Raw genomic sequence first — 19,916 nt, 5'->3', positions numbered from 1 at the left:
AATTAGCACCAAAGAACAGCTCACTTCCAGATGTTAGCTGCCAAAAGATTTTGTCAAATGTTTGTTATCAACTTATTTCTTTTCCAATCTAAATATCAGCTGCTTTAAAGCAGCCTGGTTGTCTGGCAGTACTAGTTTGTGTCACTAGATGGCAGTGTAGGCTTTGGTGTGTGTTTGATCACTTTGTGTTTGTCTGTTTCTGGTGTGATCACAGCTGAGACGTGTTTGGTTCTGTGGGCCTTTCAGTTTCATCTAAAACCTCCTGAAAGTCTGAATAATCGTCACCTTCGTTGAGATCAGACAAAAGCACTAACTAACAATAACGACTAGTAAGTGCCTCAGTTACCAGTAATTACAGTCAGAGATAAGTATTTATGAAACCTCAGAGAAATCAAAGTTCATAACATTTATAGAAGCAGAATTATCCTGTATGTTAATCATCTGAAACATTATTATTATCTAAATACTTTATTAATCATTTTCTAAGTAATAAACCTATAATTTACAACCATAGCAGCTCCTAAATAACTGCTCTGTCTGTGATGTCATACTTTAGACATATAAACTGCTGTCACTGATGATGTTCTGAACTTATTGATCCAGGTCTTTTAACTCTGTCTTAATGTAACCGGCGTGTTCCTACGTTGTGTCTGACAATGAAAGGTCAAAGAAACAAAGAGCTCCAAGTCATTAACTTGCTCGCTGCAGCTCCTACAACCAAATGCAAACAGCAGGGAAGAGGGTTAGCTCCACCCACCACAACTTCCAAGCTAGCAAGAATGATCTATTCATGCTAGCATAGCCTGTAACACATCTGTGGCACACACGTACTACACATTTACAGCATCTAGCAAAGACACAATGATGACAATGATTGAACTAAAAACACAATCAGAAACATCAGGGTGGCTAAATATACATTATATGTGTGTTGTACAGTGTTGGGAAAGAAATGACACTGACCTCTCCCACAGGGGAATTGTAGAAAAGGGGAGGGGCCAAAGGGGTACCCCAAAATTTACAGGGTTGCACCAAAGAAGAAGAAGAAGAATGAGGAGGGGCTCCAACTGATAATAACCATAAGTGCAGACTTGGAGGTCCTCAAAGTATAAAAGGACCAGTTTGGGTCTGGTTCCATTAATAAACTACATACTAATGCTCACTATTGTGTAGTTATTATAAAGTGCGACTAAATCCTCCCTCTGGATGGGAAGAGTCCATGTGTCAGTATTCAGACACCTGGCTTGGGTTTCTGCAGCTAATGTGTCACCTGTGAGGACTCTGAGACAAACCCACAGCATGCAGGTCATTTCTACATCTGTTGGTGTGTCCTCAGTTTCCCAGCATGCCTTGGCTGTGCTCATGGAAGTGAATGAGGGGGAAAGATCTGTCCTGCTGCCCTGTCAGTACTCGGATTTCATACCTGGTGATCTCAGAGGACAAAAGCAGCGTTACAGCGGCGCACATCGATGAGAGCTGATGCTCTCAACACTTCAGACCTCCGCCTGTCTCTGAGAAAACCAACAATGGCTGTCAGCAGCAACTACACCTGCTCCACCAGTGCTGGGAGAGAAGAGCTGAGACTGACAGCTCTTTGTACAGGTCAGTACTGCAGAGGTCAGAGGTCAGTTTGCTGACAAACCATTTAAAAACATTTTTGAGCTAAAATCCATGGAAGTCACAGAGGAAAGAAGAGACACTGCAGAGAGGATCCAGAATATTTGATGTTTTCTGATGACAGTTAAAGTTTCCAGCTATCAAAAAGTGTAACAGCGCAGCCTTCATGTACTTTCAGTTCTCCATCATTAATGATGGCTGTCCGTTATAAATCATGTTGGCTAGTTTTCTAACTCAGTCCATGTCTCCAAAGCAAACTTCTGTGCCACACTTTCTGTGCTGAGTCTTCAGGGATTCTTTTCACTTGGTGCTGAACTAACTTTAATGAATTGGGCTCCAAAGAAACCCCAGCCCTCCCTAAACAAGGCCAACAAGCAATGCAACAACTCTGTGGGCTCTCTGTAGTGTAGCTATTAATCACAATCAGCTTTACTGACCACAGATATGCACACATGACACCTTCATGACAGACACTTACTATATGCACAGCATATGCATGAGGACTGACTATAAATATCTATAGAGCCAGGGTTCAGCATAATAGTTGTTTTCATAGGTGTGCTCTATATCTCAACAATGGCTCGTATTAGGATGACAGTTTTCAAACAGGTCAAGTGCCTCTATGCACGTAATTAGGTAAAATATTTGCCTATTTTACTTCATCTCATATGTCATTGTACTGAATTTGAGCAACCTTAAGCTTAATGCAGATTGCTTTTAACACTTATCCACCTCAATTAAATCTGTGGTCTGGAGCACGGCTGTTGTTGATCAGGGCAAGCTAAAAAAAATAATCTAAACATGTGTGTGTATTGGCAGTTTTGATTGGTACTAATCATTTATTACAGGTGGGGTTACTCAGGCTTGCGCTTAGGACACTCTCTAGCAAAGTGACCTATGTCCCCACACCTGTAACACTTTTCATTCCTTCGCTTTTGTCCGCCCCTAGGTCTCCGCCTATCTCTACTTCCTCCATTCTTGCCTCTATTCTGCTCTCTGTTTTGCCCCTGGAAAAAGGTCTCATCTACTAAGAAGGCAGCGGCCGCAGAGCTTTGTGACTTCTTCTGTGTTTCCTTAATTGCTTCTTGTACATGGCGGGTCCAGTTCATACATTCAGCGGACCCGTCAGAGTTATGATTAACATTTTGTTTTCCGATGAAATCAGCAATGGGTGGGTGAAAGCCATTCACCAGAGCATAGCTTAACTGCTGCTGATGTGGGCTGGCCTTCTCTGCACGCTCTTCAAGGCTGCTGTGTTTTCTGACAACTTCTAACATTTGACATTCTCCAACGACTGGTTTACGGTGATTACAGTTATGAGCATATAAATACCTCGCATGAATGTGTCGTCTCCCTGTGAGGCAGTCTTACTTGCTCGGGAACCCATGATAACAACAACAACCGGCGTCACAGACCGCGTGTTATGCTCCGCACCCACTCACACAAACACACTCAACACAACAACAACAACAACAACACAAAATAGGCCTATAATTTTCCCCAGCCTGCGCGACCCCGCACGGCTTAGGCCCGCGTCAACCCGCGCAGCCGCACTCAATTAAGGAGCCGTCGCTCTCTTTTTTTATAAGCCTGCATCCAACCGCATGGCTAAGGTCCGCGTGCAACCCGCGCAGCTACAGTAATCTCTTTCACACGGTTGTAGAGTCGTTCTCTTTGAACTTACTTGGTGTTGCTTATTGCGTGCAGCATCAGTCCCATCAGATCCTGTCAATCGTCATCCATCGAGGAGAAAAACAGACGGCTAATCCACCGGCCCGATGACGAATTCTCACGTCTCGGGTCTTTGCTGCAGGACCTCTATAAATCCTGGCTGACGTCTTTCGGTGTGTCTCTTTTTCCCCTCGGTGAATGTCAGTTCCAAAGATCCGGCTCGAAGGACCAATTAATGATAGGTTTGTAACATAAACCTATTCGCTGGAACGTTCAGGACAATTTGCTACACAGCAAAAACAAGACACAAGTAGGCAAAGTTCTTTGTAGTACTCATGTATGAGGGAGGCCTGCCTGGAGCCAAGTGTCGTTCCACCCACTTGACCTCCGTCAGACTCTCAGCCAGGTTCCCCATAGCACTCCTTTTATTGTGGTTACTTGAATATGCATAGGGTCATTAACATATGACATCTTATATAGGTATGCATGTGAACAAAGAATACCCTGTGTGTGTGTGTGTGTGTGTGTGTGTGTGTGTGTGTGTGTGTTTGTGTGTGTGTGTGTGTGTGTGTGTGTGTGTGTGTGTGTGTGTGTGTTTGTTTGTGTGTGTGTGTGTGTGGAATGTGACTCCCCAAAGCTGGTGGCAAGAGTCTAGCGGTACATTTGAACAAAAGGCTCTTAGACTCAAACAGATATACGTGTGTTTGATATACTATATATCAGCAAGAGAAGATACGACCTCTCCTAGGAGGTGTGTGATCTATGCCAGAACACTCTGAAGAGGAGTGAACACACTCCCCTCTTCATGCTACACAGAGTTGTTACAGACTATTAAGGATCAAACCTCCTATCACTACATAATCAATTATATACTTCTAAGCATATATGAGTAAATATTTCTAAGCATAAATGGCAATAAACAATACAAATCTAACAGCCAGTGTATTTAAACCCTCAGTGTCTCTCTGCTCAGCGTCAATGTTGATGTTAATGTGCTCGACTCTGTACGTGTGTTCGCTTCAGTCGTTTCAGCTCAGCCAGTCATCCTGTGTTCGTGATAATAAACACCAGCCTTCACCTACCTGTGAGTCCTTTCCCCACCCACACAGCAACCACTGACATGATGGGGACCACCTGCTGTGGGAACTGTTCCCAGTCGGGCTTGCAAAGCAGCAGCTCTGCTTGGAAGTGTTTCCAGAAGCTGGAGGCCAACAGGAGCTGATTCAAAGCTGCACAGAGCCTATTTACATGCAGCCTAAGTTATGTTTGTTTGGTTATCATTGCCACATGTCCCAACATCACATGCAGCCAATCATAAAGTTACTCAAAATAGAGCCTCAAGGATTTTACATTTGCACCATTTCATTGTTGTGATAGTTAAACTGAGTTATTAGGATAAATTCCTTTTTAAAACAGCCAAATAAACCTGCCATAAAAACAGGCATGTATCTGACTGTGTCAGCTAAGTTATTAGTTATAACTCACCCAGCTTTTTCATTGGCTGTCCTCTTACATGTGACCTTGGCTACATTTTTGCTGAGTCAGAGTTTCCTATCAGATTTCTCCACCCTGAGGTCAGAGGTCAGCTCTGTCTCACACTCAGTACAAACCACCAGCATCACTCAGTCTGCAGGTGTCACATTAGTCGACTGGTAGTGACGGTTGTGCCGATGCAGTGGATTTACCACATGTGAACTTACTGCAGTGTTTGGACACAGATGTGCATTCAGATCCAACTGAGCCTGTCTTGGATCAGCACCACGAGCAGCCCTCTAACATCACACCTCAGCCTGTGGAATATTCACCTGTTAGAGCTGAGCTGCAGATAAACTGAGCCTGTCAGCCACAGATCACTAAACTGTTGTCCTACAGACAACTCTGCAAACACATCTTTACATCCTGTCACACATCATTTGCACCTTTGGATGAACTTTAGCAAAGGTCACGTATTAAAAACAAAAACAGCTGATTGAAAAGCCTGGCTGAGTGAAAACAGACAGGTTTCAATATGTACACAAGCATCTCCACACAGAGCTACATGAATTCATATGGACTGAAATACACACAAAACAGTTTTACTGCAATAACAGCTCCATAAGGTAACTCCCATTCCCAGCAACACACCCACTGTGTTTAAGGTGGACTGGATGAAGAGTTGTCAATAAGAACAAACAGATGAAGGTGAACGAATGCTCAAACATGTGAGATAAAGGCTCTGTACTTGTGCTGGTAGATGTCTGGGTCTGGGCTGATGTGGTTCTGATGTACAGGTCATCCCATAGACAGCCGTGCAGCAGCGCGTACCTCATCACTCCATCCTGTTTTTAATCTACAAGGAAACCAAGAAGGCTCACTGCTCTGTGCAAGCAAATATGTTTTTGAAAGGATTTCCTCAAACTACCAGTCTTTACATCTTGTACAAGCACATCAAACATTATCAGGAAATAATGCTTTTTTTCTTCTTTGAAAGCTGTGAGGCTGCTTGGAGACATAATTACAAAAGTAACGTGTTCAGCAGCAGCAGCTCAGAGCTGGAAGTACAAGTGTGGCAACATGTGGCCAGAGTGGTGACAGAGCTGAACACTAACCTCTGTTATGGTGGATAAATAAAGATTTAAAAAATGCTTGTGTAGTACTTATACTAATTTCGAACAAATACTTTAAAAAATATTTGTATTCGGGAACAAGAAAAACTTTATATCAAAAAGTTGAGTTTCCTTATGAGACCGCAGCGCATGACCAGATGAGTGAGTGACACAGGCTGCTGCACACAGCAACAGAGAGGCCCTCTGGAGGTCAAAACACAAACTGCATGATGTCACTGTAACCACCACAGAGACAGGAAGTGATTTTAAATGACTGAAACACTGAAATGATGCTAACGGCTGTTGTTAGGCTCACTGACAGCAGTGCTGATGTGTTCATGTCAAACACTGGCTCAGGTCCGACTCCTTCATCCTTCTCCAACGTGAGGCCGCCCTCAGACCCACAGGAGCTCTGACCTTTGACCTCCTGACCCTAACCATTTTAGTCTCTTTACATTTTTAAATGCAAATCCATCCAAACTGTAGCCGAGCAAAAGAAGCTGGAAGCTGTTCTATGAATGATGTTCATACCAGAGTTTCTGTTCCCAGCTCAGACGTGTTAAACGCTGCTGCTGTGCTACATTTGTCATTTCCTGCTTTCACTACCATCCATGTCAAAGTGCAAAAGTCATCTGATCACTTTAATGCAGTAAAACAGGAGCTGTAAGTCTGACATTTATTTACTGTCATCACAAACACACACAGCTGGATTAGCACACAGACAAAGGGCTGAAAAGATGAAAATCAGCATTTGATTATTATTATTATATATCCTGTTTATGTGGATGCACTTTTCTATCCGTCAGTGCTGAAGCAGACGTCACTGATCACATGACTCTGAGGGATGTTTCCAGCACCTCGCTGAATCTGAGCCATGAAGATTTAAAGCAGCTCTGAAGGCAAAGCAGGTCTGAGCCTGTGTTAGCAAGCTGTACCTAATAAAGTGGCAGCAAGGACTCAGTCAGTAATGATCAGAGCCAGCAGGGGGCAGCACAGAGAGGCGAGGCACTGTCAGAAAAGCAGGCTGACATCAGACTGGTCATATTCCTGAAATAATAAACAGGCACACAGCCAGAGGTTCAGCTCTCTGTTTTGCTGTTTTTCATTCTTCATTCTAATTTGCATTGCAGCAGGATTTTTGAAATAAAGTTGCTAATCTATCTGCTAATCCAAATGTTAAAATAATCTAAGATAATCAGTGAGCTATAACGGGAAAGGGATTGAAATGAGGAGTAGATTTGCAATTTTAAATTTTTTTTAAAAAAAATCAGTTTTTTAACATGGAATTCAAAAATGAATTCACAAATGCAAAATTTATTCTATAATTCAGTATTTAAGCACAGAATTCTTTATTTCGATGCGCGTGGTCCTCCATAAATTTCATACAATATTGTTAATGAGCAGCTTCAGGTTTTCATCCTGTTCTTCTTCACTTAGATGACATCATCTTCACATTTTAATGTTTTACAATAATGAAATATCAGAAACAATTACCGAGTCTGTAGGCATGAAAATATAGATGTACAACTTGTAGACTTGTATTACTTCTATGTTTGGAACGTGACACAGTTCAGAGTCTGAGTTAGAAAGTTGTGGCTCATAACTTATTGTTCTACCCAAGTACGGATCTAAAACCCCAACATAAAGCAATAAAAGATCAAAATATTACATAATACATGATGTACATATATAATCTATATACTTCATGTCAATGATCTGTGTGTGTGCTGGTTGAAGCTCTGACATCAGTATCACGTGAAGCGAGATCGATCAACTGCAGACCAGACAACAAACGACGGAGGCTCCAGAAAAGTGCAATCAAACGATGAGTTTATTGACAACGGAGAACAATCATCAGTATATGGCCTGTTTGCTCTGACAAAAATACACTGAGTTCTGGTTTTATAGCATAGAGGATGACACCCCCACATACACGTCAAATACAGTTCAAAAATACATTATGTCCAGTCATTGTTTACAGACAAGGGTACATCTTGTACATCTCTAATAACTATAAACAGACATATAACTTCTCTTTTTGATAACACTTGCCTTTTAAGGTAATAAACTTCAGGCTTCAGGGTCTCTAAGGGCTAATAATGGACCCTCGTCACCAATCACTAAGTAGACAGAATTACAGCAAGTCTCAAAAAGAAGCAGAAGACACTTGGGCCTTCGCTCAGGCCTGCTACTAGATTTATGTGTATTGTAAGCATGCATGCAATTAACCTGCTATGTTCTCATCTTCCCTCAACATGTATCACCTGGACACTCTCACCAGTGAAGCTTAAAACCCTCTTGGATAGAACATCAACTCTAAACAAGCACAGATATGCATTGTGTATAAAATGAACTCTACCTGTGAATAGAACGAATGTGATGACAAACATATTCAATGCAATATGAACCCTGTAAACAATATTACTGATAAAATAATACTGTAGAACATGTTATTAATACATTTATCATAAGGCAGATTATATGGTTACAATAAAAGAATCTCTGAATCCCAACACACGTCACCTGTGAGCAGCGAGCAGAGAACAGCTGAGTCTGTTTATATTAATAACCTCCACAGATGTTAGCAGATTATGATCAGATTATGAGCTGGAACATGTGTAAGTGATGATTCAAGTCCATTCATCATAAATCTGAGCCTCAAATATAGAAAAATAACTTTTGTCATTTCATCTTCATCTTTACACTAAAATGTCCACAAACATGTGTAACACAAGCAGCATTTATCATCATCTGAAAGCTTCACGTGAACATTCCATCCTACTCTTGTCGATGGTGCAGGCGTACTGCTCCTGAAGATGCTTCCTATCAAATTTCTTTCCAGTAGACTGATCACCAAGACAACCAGAGAAGTGAAGAGTGGCTTTAAACCTGGAGGAGAGGAGCACCAGGGACAGAGCCAAGGTCACCACAGAGAACAGGACAGTTTCATATTCCCGTCCTGGGAGGATGAACGGGATGACGATGCTGTTCCTTCCTGGTGGTCCGTGTTTAGCTGAGAGAGACTCAAAGCTTTTCCACACTCCATCATCATCTCGAAGAGGGCTAACCGTGATGTTTGGGACCATCTGTGCTCCAGCTTTCTTCAGTGAGTTCCAGTGATCTGGCAGGTTCACAGGTCGATGTTTGTCATCAGGAATGGTACAGCTTTCTTTATCGTTGCAGTAAAAAACTCTGTGCTGAGGCCTCAGTTTTCCTGTAGCGATACCGTACGGTAAACCAGAAGTGATGCAGTTCCAGGGAGAATACAGGAGCACGTCAGTGATGGTGGGCAGAGGCAGGTAACAGCTGGCTGGGATCATGAAGTCTCTGATTGAACTATGAGCCACAAAGGTGATGTGAACATCATCGCTGTGGTTCTTCTTCTCCTCCTCATCAATGTGTTTCTTCAGGAAGTCAAACATGTCTGTGAGTTTGCTGAAGGCATCAGATTCTGAGTTTTTTCTCAGCCACTGCAGGATGACTTCATCTGTGCAGCTTCTCATTGCCAGCTTTGTTAGTCTTTCCCTTTCATCACAGCTCCTCAGTCTGTCTGCTCTGTAGTGTTTAAATACACGTAACCTCTGAAACAATTTGCTGAAACAGGAATTATAGAAAAAACATTTTAAGCACAGCAAATATTTAATCTGTCCACAGATGGATCCTGAAACAAAACACAGAGAAAATCTTCTCGTTTCATTTCACTCCTTGCTTCCAGACTTACTTCAGTTCCTCGTTTCTGTCCATCTCCTCAGAGGAAGTTTGACTGTCTTTAACGTTGTCCTTCAGGTGCTTCCTGTGGTCAATAATCGACAGCATGTGGGTCAGATCTCAGGTACATAAATACAGACTCTTGGCTTATCGTCTGTATTTTGAAAAGCTTGCAGTAAAAATGATCAGAGTTCAGTTAAAGATTATTTCGTTGCTGGGAAACAAACATTCTTTACACACCTGTGTCCTCAAACTGAAAGAAGAAGAACGTTCCTGCATCGGATTTAAACCTGAATAAAATCCTAACAACAACTATCTGCTGTTTGTATTCATGCTTCATGCTTGGTTGGTTAAAAACTGTTGATGACATTTATACCATAATGTATGAATGTTCAGTTATGGACCAGCCTGCTCATCATGTGGACAAACGAACAAAAGAACATTTCAGAAAGACAAAAACGTCCGCTTACCTGCTCCAAAACGTCCACTCTGACCCTGTGCAGCCTGTGGAATAGAATAGAATAGGACAGGATAGACCTTTAGTCGTGGCACGCCACCATGCTGCAGATCTCTGATTGGCTGACTAAACAAGCTGTATGGTATGAAAGTACCTGGACAGACACCAAATGAAAGTAAAACCTGAGCGGGGATTCCCCAAATGTGAAAACAAAAGTAAAAACATGACACAGAGTTTCAGTACAAAGAGCTCAGCGGGACCTCAGAGCTGTAGTCACATTCATGAACATGAAGTCGGGCCTCTACACCAACGTGACCGTATGGATTACATCTGCCCATTGCTGGTGGATTTAATAGCCCTTCGCACAGCCACAGGTGTCAGTGGCTCCAACTTCGGGGCCCACACCTTTGTGATTAACCCACACCTGTTTGCTGCATCTTATTTCTGTTTCATGTGGTTCTTTGGTTTCTGCTTTGGCTGTGAGAAACAGATTTTTTGTTATAAAAACATTATATACAGATGCTGCTATAAGTTTGTTTACAACCTCTCTCTCCCACAGCGTGTCTGTGTCCTGTCTTCCTCACCCAACCGCCAGCTGGTTGCAGCAGATGGCCCCGCCCCTCCCTGAGCCTGGTTCTGTTGGAGGTTTCTTCCTGTTAAAAGGGAGTTTTTCCTTCCCACTGTCTCCAAAGGTCTTGCTCATAGGGGGTCATATGATTGTTGGGTTTTTCTCTGTATGTATTATTATTATTGTAGGGTCTACCTTACAGTATAAAGCACCTCTTGTGATTTGACGCTGTAGAAATAAAATTAAATTACATCTTTATTCTTTCTCTTCTTTTATAATTAAAAAAAAATTAAAACAAAGATGATCATTCTGTCATGGTCCTGGGTTGGTGACCCGGTGTTTTTGGTTTTTGTACTTTTACTTGTGACATTGTTATGTATTATGACTGTTGTGTTTTGGTTTCCTAGGGTTTAGTTTGTGCTCCTCTGTTTGGTGTCATCCCTGCTGTGGATCCCCTCTAGTGTAGTCAAGTCTCTGTGTTTAGCCCAAGTCTCTGAGTCTGTGTCTTTGCGTGTGTGTGTTTTTTCTGTTTTACTTTGAAGGTCACAAAATAAACTTTTAAGATATTTTCAGGCGAGAATGTAGCTGTGTAAATTTCAAATATCTGCTCGATTTATCAAGACATCACATATTTGCAAAAATGCTCCGACGTTTTCGGAGACATCTATTTTTTTTTCATGCTTTGTGGCAGCTTTAGAACATCTGTGGCATTTATTAATGTCAAATCTAGCCTGTATTTAACAACATAAGCAAACTCTATGTTACAATGATTGCACAGCCATTAAGAATCAAATCAGTTTCTGAAAAATGTTCTGTTTTTTCTCCCTCTGCTTGCTTCTTACTGTCTTTGAGGCTCGGGACCAGCACTCCTGCTGTTGGACAGAAAGACATCAGTAAGTGTTTTGGTTTTCCAATATATTAGCAACTGTCAGTGACATTTATATTAATCAGGCTGAACTTTAATCATACTTTAGATCAGCCTGTTTTACTTGTTGTTTTATTTGTGCTTTGGTTTGGGGAAGTTGTTTCTTTACTGATCTTTTCCTGTCTTCTGTTATTAGACTTGAGATATGACTGCACTATGCTGTTGCTGGTGACCACAGTTAATTCTACAAGACATGCTGTGTAAGTAAACAAACAACAACAGTTTGGTCTGCATTTCTTGAAAGATCACATCCCCCAAACTTAGTTTAGAGGGTCTACACTGTATATAGTGAAGTCTGCAAGTTTTCTAACAGCAAAATCTGTTTTGTGCCCAAAATCATTTTGCACATCATTAGAATGAAAGTTATTGGCCATGTTTGCATAGCCCTTTTTAAAATGATGCTTTCATGACATTATTGTGTGTTGGGTGGTGGTCAGGGCTATCCAGACTGACAATTGGGACATTGAATGTCACCTCTCCGGTGGGGAGGCAGCCTGAGATTGTCTAAATTGGAGTCTGTTTTATACCAAATGCAGAAAAAATGTTTTAAGAAAGCAATTAAGTTCATGTTCCAAAAATATGATTGTTTGCTTGCAGGACAACAGGAGAGATGAGTCCTCCGTCACAGATGGTGTGGTCAGTGAAGATGGTCGCCTGCAGGTTCAAGCTCATTGCATCTCCAACCCACATCCACTGCCACTGTACTGCACTGAAAAAAAGAGATTGGCCAGTTCTTGGATTTACGTAAGCATCTTGCATATATTTAACACAATTGCCTCATGCTTTAAAGTTAAGTGTAACTATATAGTGTAGAAACTACATGATATGCAGAGAGGCTAGATTAAATTGTTCATATCATGTTCGAGTGAAGTAAGTCAATAACTTTCAGTCTCGTACGCTTTGGATCGTGGTTTCAGGAAGGCATCCATCTCAGTCAAGTCAAGCAGCCGCCACTACTTTTTTTGGAATACCAAAAAAAGTAAATTGGGTGGTTGTTACATTTAAAAGTTTAACTTGTGATATGAACACAATAATTTCATGTTTCTATGAACGTAGTCAAAGGAGTTTGCAAAGAAAAGCGTCTGGACTTCTTTAAGTTGCTTGAAGACGTTTCACCTCTCATCCGAGAAGCTTCTTCAGTTCTAGGGTCAAATGGCCGAGAGTCCCAGATTTAAACCCAGTGGGAGTATCCCCCCAAGGAGGGACAAAGGACCCCCTGGTGATCCTCTAATCACATGCGCCAAGGTGTGAAAGCGGGTGTGGGACCTAATCAGCCAGGGTTTCGGGTGAGCTCATTGTGAAACCTGGCCCCACCTTGTCATGTGAATTCCTGAGGTCAGATGGCCCAGGATGTGAGTGGGCGTTAAGGCGTCTGGGGAGGGAACTCAAAACTGGATTATAGATGGCAGACAGTTGGTGTCGTAAACCACCGCCTCTGTTCAAAGATGGTCGCTCACAGTGGACATAGATGGCCTCTTTCACTCCTCTTTCAAACCATCTGTCCTCTCTGTCCAATATGTGAACATTGGCATCCTCGAAAGAGTGACCTTTATCCTTAAGATGCAGATGGACTGCTGAGTCTTGTCCCGTGGAGGTGGCTCTACTATGTTGTGCCATGCGCTTGTGAAGTGGCTGTTTGGTCTCTCCGATGTAGAGGTCTGGGCATTCCTCACTGCACTGTACCGCATACACCACGTTGTTCAGTCTGTGTTTAGGAGTTTTGTCTTTCGGGTGAACCAGTTTGTGTCTGAGTGTGTTGCTGGGTCTGAAGTACACTGGGATGTCGTGCTTGGAGAAAACTCTCCTGAGTTTCTCTGATACACCGGCTACATAGGGGATGACAACGTTGCCTTGGCTCATGTGATTAGAGGATCACCAGGGGGTTCTTTGTCCCTCCTTGGGGGGATACTCCCACTGGGTTTAAATCTGGGACTCTCGGCCATTTGAACTTAGAACTGAAGAAGCTTCTCGGATGAGAGGTGAAACGTCTTCAAGCAACTTAAAGAAGTCCAGACGCTTTTCTTTGCAAACTCCTTTGACTACGATGACCTGGATGACTGAGAACCTTCACAGACTTCTATGAACGTAATTAAATCATGAAGGATCTGTACGAAATTCAACAACTTAATTTGTTCTTGTTGAGATGACATGATACAATCTAGTAAGAGTGGTTAGTTGCTGAACTCATGAAATTCACAAGATTGCACGAGATGTCAAACTGCAGGAAAATCACTGGAGTTATAAGAGGCAGACGACTACACACACACCACGTGTATGCTATTGCTATTTATTGTGGTTTAACCTGTCAAGGACAAAAACGTACAACAAAATTCTGCATCAAGCCTTGAAATCATAGCTTTCACACTTTTGTTAAGTCTGGATTGTTGGCATGGTGGTTAGTGCTGTTGCTTCACAATAAGAAGATACTGGGTTCAAATCCACAGTCTGGCTAGTTTGCACTGGTTTCTTTCTGGGTATTCTGGTTTCTTCCCAGTTAAAAGTCATGCAGTTGTTAGAGTTAGGTTAATTGGTGATTCTAAATTACCTGTCAATGTAAGTGCAAATGGTTGTTTGTGACAGACTTGTGAGTTGTCCAGGGTGTACCCTGCCTTGTAACCTATTACTTCAGGGTTATTTCCCTGCAACCAGGATAAAAGATAATAGGATGATAGTTGTTGTAGATCCATTCAATTTTTATGTTAACCAGACTCTAGACTTTGTTGAACATAATATAATATGAAGACAACATGTAGTATTTAAGTGACCAAGTAGTATTGGGGTAAAAGTTATCGAATAGTGTTGAAATAAAATGACAAAATTGTGAAGGATTAAAATATTCCAAGAGCTCAACTTACTTCATCTAAACATGTTTCAATCGCATTTTATGAACACAAAATGCACAGGTTTATTGAATATGAAAAAGTTGTGTTGATTGAACTCAATTGTTTAAGTTTCTGCCAAAGCAAAACATTTGTGTGCAACCGATGTCCACTATTGAATCAATAAATCCAACATGGCCTTTTTTTCAGTGTGAAGGGAAGTTAAAGACTTTCTTCTGCACCTACATTTGGATCACCTCGATCCATGACAGTCATTCAGGCAGTAATGCCTGGACTGGAAACAAGCATCCTTAAAATAATACAACATTCCAGCTCATGTGTTGGAATGGAAAACAAATGTGTTGTTTAAATTAGAGACTGCACTTGTGACAGAACAATAAATATTTTATTTTGATTATATAAGTAATGTAAGTACAAAACAAACTTGTGGTAGACCTAAACTTATTTTCAGAATAATTACATCTGAGACTTTGTTTCATTGTAAGATTATAATTGTTTGTTGTTCAGCAGAACATGTCCAGTATGTTGGCTGTTATACTTTGTTGTGTTTGAAAATAAAAGTTGGGGTGATTTTAACATCATTACAAAAAGTGTTGTTAATTATTTTTAATCATATTCAGGTTACCACAAATTGATTTTTCATTTAGTTGAACTTGAAATGTTTGTCAGTAGGTAAACAATTAGTATTGTACAGTCAGAGATATCAAGTTATTCTTAATACTGCAGACTTGCAATGTATAAGGTGTCCTAACAGTCATCTTAAGTAAGCTTGATCCAATTTTTTTGAGTTCTGGGAACAAATGAGCTTGTACAGAGTACTCAAAATAAATAACTTGTCCTAATTTAGTCATTTATAGCTAAGCTTTACTCAATTTTTTGAGGCAACGAGTTTCCTTAATTTTTTTGAGTTCTGGGAACTAATAAGTTTTACAGTGTAGTTGCTGGTTCGTCTGTGTATCTCCCTCCGTTGTCTCTGGGTGTCTCTCCATGTCTCACTGCATCTCCGTGTGTGTCTCTAGGTTTTAGGTTTGTTTTCTATGCTTAGTTTTCCCAGTTTAGGTTTTACTCAGTTCTGCTTTTCGCCACTCTCGGCTTTATTTTTTGAGCACGCTCCTTCAGTAAAGCTCCCTCACTTCAGTCATGTCTGCATCCTGGGTCCTTTAATAGTTTACACACTGCTTGGCACGCAATCTGTGACAGGCACAGCTGTAAATGATTTGCAGGTCTGTGTGTCTGCCTCATGAGTCAAAAACCTTTGTGTGTTTTTGGTTCATAGCACCTCTGCGAGCAGCCACAGCTCAGGTTGATGTTCGAGTCAAGTCAGGATACAGAGTTCATGACCTTTTACCACCACCAGATATCACTGGAGCTAAAACCAGTCAGTTCTCAGAGATCGGCTGCTGCACCTTGTGTGATATTAATTTGATCAATAATTAACCTGCAGCAGGATTCTGCTCCAACACTCTGAACAACCCTGAGAACAAATCAGATGATGTGGGTGTGTCTGCAAGCTTCAAAAGATGAGCATTAAATACTTCACACCAGCAAAGAGTCTAAAGCTCACAGGTTAAAGATCTGCTGCCACTCTATATAAAAATTCACTTTTCTAGAGCGGATAGCCTGACTGTGGGCGTCTCTGCAGCCATAAACAGTTTAAACATTAAATACTGAACCATAAAAGAGTCTGAAGCTGCAGCTCACAAAGCTCAGCTGCTGTGCCTTCATATCAGTTTATATAAATCATTGATGTCACTGTTACTAGATTGTATCACATCATCTCAACAAGAACTGAGACATGTTAAGCGGTTAAGTTTCATGCAGATCGTATATGATTTAATTATGTTCACGTTAGAAACATGTTTTGTTCAAACTCTTATAAATGTAATAAGCATCCAGTTTCTCTTTTTGAGTGAAGAAGGACAAACAGAGTGTTTCTATATGGAAATAGTTTCTGATTCATCTTCAGTCCATCGTCTGATTAACCTGACGTTCATATTTCTGAGTGGAACTAAATGATTCCTACATCATTTCTGTATTGCAACAATTGGACTTCTGCTGTGTTGCTATTTGAAACCGTGTTTTAAGTATTAAAAAACAAACCCGGTCTTCCACATGAGTGTGTCTGCAGGTTTCAGCACTGTGAACATTAAACACTATAAAAGACTCATAAGTTCCTGTTCAAAGGTCAGGTGCCTTTAGATCAATCATTAACCTGCAGCAGGTTCTAAGAGTTTCACTTTCAGGAGGAGAAGATATCAATGAGTCACATAAATGTGAACTACAAAGTCTGTGACACACAATTTACTGCAAACTGCATGAAATTTGAGCCTGAAAAAAATCCAGTCTTCTGCCTGTTGTGGTTGTGACAGCTGCTAGTAGGAGAGTTTGTTTTTAGGAGGTGGAGATGTTCTCAGAACGAGTGCGTAATCGGCTCTTTGTCTAGACGCTAAAAGCTGTGAGCCAAAACTCTCTGCTCTGAAACTCTTCACTCAGTCCTCACGCTGAGAGTTTAGAGGCTGAAGAGCAGAAATGAGCTTCTCTTTCTCAGCAGTGCGCACACAGAGAGCCACTTCTCTCTGCTCAATCTGAACAAATCAAAGTGAAACGTCTGTGAAAACACAGCTGCTGATTTTAAGATCGGATTAGTGCCTCAATGTTTCACTGTCAGTTTGAAAAAGAAATAAAAATGATTTGAAGCAAGCAGGAGGCAGATTTTCACAATAAGAGCACTTTGTTTTTAATTCAGTTAATGTCAAACTGTCATCAACATTGCTGTGTTGTCTCTGTCTCTGAGCAGATTCAGGCATTACTCAAATAATAAAGGATTTTTATTACTATACTTTTCATTAGTCTCCAGGTTGATGATTATAAACAGAATTATTAAAGGTTTTATCATTTCAGGCTGAAAATCAACATGAATTTGGTTTTAATCAAAGAAGCTCCTTTAATGTGTGTCATTAAAATCCTCACACAGACTTGAAAAGGCGACATTTACATTAAAATAAATGAAACTTCAGCTGAGAGCCTCATGCAGTCATCATAAGCAGTTCATAGCAGTCACAGCTCTTTATTACGCAGCTTTGCAGGAATTAAAGTGACTGAAGTGTCAGAGTTTGTGTGAGAAGCTGCTTCATGGACAGCTGTAGACACTTCTTTATTATTTCTTCATAAATCAAACACACAGGTTTGTCTGTAGATGATTTAAAGTGTGTCGTTGTGCAGTTAAAGCTGTTTGTGTGACGCCCTGACCTCCCGTGAATGAAACAGCCAATCAAATCCATCAGAGAGAGAGCAGGAAGTGTTGTGTGTTTGTGACAGAACAAGGAAACTGTTAGATTTGTATTGTGATTGTCATTTATGCTTAGAAATATTTACTCATATATGCTTAGAAGTATATAATCATTTGTAGATTGAAAGAATGTCTCATCCCAGGAGGCCTGTAACAACTCTGTGTAGCATGAAGAGGGGAGTGCGTTCACTCCCCCTCAGAGTGTGCTGGCATAGATCACACGTCTGCTAAGAGAGGCCGTATCTTCTCTTGCTGATATATGGTATAACAAACACACGTATATCTGTTTGAGTCTAAGAGCCTTTTGTTTAGATGTACCGTTAGACTCCTGGCACCAGCTTTGGGGAGTCTTCATGGGGTCATATCTCAACCCCACACACACACACACACACACACAAGGTATACGTCATATGTTAATGAACCTATGCATATTCATGTAACCACAATAAAAGAGCAGTGTTACGGGGGAACGGACGAGAGCAACTGGGGTCAAGCGAAGGAACGGCGCCTGTCCAGTTCTCTCCCGTGCACGTGAAACATAAAGAATGTTGCCTACTCGAGTCTTGCTTGCTGTGTAATCACATTGCCTTTAACGTTCCAGCGAATAGGTTCAAGCTGCAAACCTATCATTAATTGGTCCTTCGAGCCGGATCCCTGGAGTCGGCATTCACCGAGGAGAGAACCCTGACGTCAGCGAAACGTGAGAATTTGTCATTGGGCCGGTGGATGAGCTGTCCGTTTTCTCTCTTCGATGAATGACGATCGGCGGGATCCGAGGCTGATATTACACGCTAAGCAACACCGAGTAAGTTTGGAGTACATCTCTATAACTGTACGTCTTCGCCGCTCAGTGGGGCATTGTCCGTGGCCGCTTAGTGGGGCTAAAATTCGCCGTCTTAGTGGGGCGATGTACAAAACCGCTCAGTGAAGTTGTTGTACAGAAGCATTAAGTCGCAGAGTTGCGCAGTTCGAACTTTTTTGGTTCGCCGTCTTAGGGGCGAGTTCCGCGGAGTCCAGACTGTGCTGGACAATAGGCCTATTTTGTGTTGTTGTTGTTGTGTTGAGTGTGTCTGTGTGAATGACTGCGGAGCAGGCGCGGTCTGTGACACGGTTGTTGTTGTTATCATGGGTTCCCGAGCAAGTAAGACTGCCTCACAGGGAGATGACACATTCGTGCAAGAATTCACTCCCGGCAGCGTGAGCCATTTATATTCTCATAATTGTCATGAGCGTAAACTGGTCGCGGGAGAATTTCAAATGTTAGAAGTTTTTAGGAAAACAGCAGCCTTGAAGAGCGTGTGGAGAAGGCCAGCCCACATCAGCAGCAGTTAAGCTGTGCTCTGGTGAATGGCTTTCCCCCACCCCGTGCTGACACAAAATGTTTAGATGATTCTTTAGATTGCCCTGATCAACAACAGCCTGTGCTCCAGACCATTACTTTAACCAGTTGTTAACAGTAATCTGCATTAAGCTTAAGGTTGCTCAAATTCAGTACAATGACATATGAGATGAAGTAAAATAGATAAATATTTTACCTAATTACGTGCATAGAGGCACTTGACCTGTTTGAAAACTGTCATCCTATTATGAGCCATTGTTGAGATATAGAGCACACCTGTGAAAACAACTAGTATGCTGAACCCTGTGTGAAACAGCTGAAAACTACATGATGGAGAAGCTGAGTTGAATATGAAAATGTAAGTCTTTGCCACTGTGGGCAAAGCACGCAACCACTGTGTGAGGTTGCGTTGCGGTCTCTTCTGAGCTGATGAGCAAGCTACACATTATCAGATCAGGAGCTGGCTGAGAAGTCATCAAAGAAAGGGGAAGAGAACTATGATAACTCGAGTATGTAGCGTATCCGTGAGTTCAGCTTCTTCTTTCAGATGCGCAGCAGTTTTCCTGGATCTTGATTCATGTGTGTAGAGTGTTCATAGCATCAGCATCATGTCTTTGGTTATTTGCTTTGTTGGGTTGAAAAATAATTAAATAAACTTGTGATCATACTTATGGATCACCATGGCACATATCATCAGCCATATGATTTATTTATGCAGATGAGAAAAAGTGAGTGTGAATGTGCCTGACGTCGCAGTGTGTGTGCGTTGTGTAAACGTAATTGTCTCCAATTGTGAGAGCGGTGATTCTGCAGGTCACCAGCTAGTGTAAAGAAGAAAAAAGAGTAAAAAGGAGACAAAATCTACATTGTAGACGGAAAATAATCATAGGAAAAAGGTTTTGTGTTTATCAGCCAAG

General features: G+C 41.4%; 1 protein-coding gene and 1 long non-coding RNA gene across 3 annotated transcripts in view; one reads left to right on the top strand and one right to left on the bottom strand.

The window, feature by feature from the left end:
- Nucleotides 1–1,527, top strand: part of LOC112845301 (uncharacterized) — a 4,475-nt gene extending 2,948 nt beyond the window's left edge. For both annotated transcript variants that reach the window (XR_003218107.1, XR_003218108.1), the window contains exon 2: nucleotides 1,337–1,527. This is a non-coding gene — a long non-coding RNA (uncharacterized LOC112845301). The remainder of the gene's footprint in view (nucleotides 1–1,336) is intronic.
- Nucleotides 1,528–8,320: 6,793 nt separating this feature from the next.
- On the bottom strand, nucleotides 8,321–10,132 carry LOC106097524 (uncharacterized). Its single transcript, XM_019355674.2, has 3 exons — nucleotides 10,052–10,132; nucleotides 9,595–9,666; nucleotides 8,321–9,467 (listed from the first exon to the last, which is right to left on the bottom strand). Exons 2-3 carry the CDS (start codon nucleotides 9,615–9,617, stop codon nucleotides 8,621–8,623), a joined length of 870 nt encoding a protein of 289 aa, XP_019211219.1. The 5' UTR covers nucleotides 9,618–9,666; nucleotides 10,052–10,132; the 3' UTR covers nucleotides 8,321–8,620.
- Nucleotides 10,133–19,916: the final 9,784 nt, after the last annotated feature.

Source organism: Oreochromis niloticus, unplaced genomic scaffold (assembly GCF_001858045.2).
Source record: "Oreochromis niloticus isolate F11D_XX unplaced genomic scaffold, O_niloticus_UMD_NMBU tig00006614_pilon, whole genome shotgun sequence".
Lineage (NCBI taxonomy): Eukaryota > Metazoa > Chordata > Actinopteri > Cichliformes > Cichlidae > Oreochromis > Oreochromis niloticus.
Note: the sequence above shows the minus strand (reverse complement) of the source record. Positions and strands in the feature narration are given on the sequence as shown.

Coding starts and splice junctions, on each gene's coding strand:
- LOC106097524 (XM_019355674.2), bottom strand. CDS start 9,617: ATGGACAGAAACGAGGAACTGAA. Junction 9,468..9,594: donor GACAGAAACGAGGAACTGAA/GTAAGTCTGGAA, acceptor TTCCTGTTTCAG/CAAATTGTTTCAGAGGTTAC.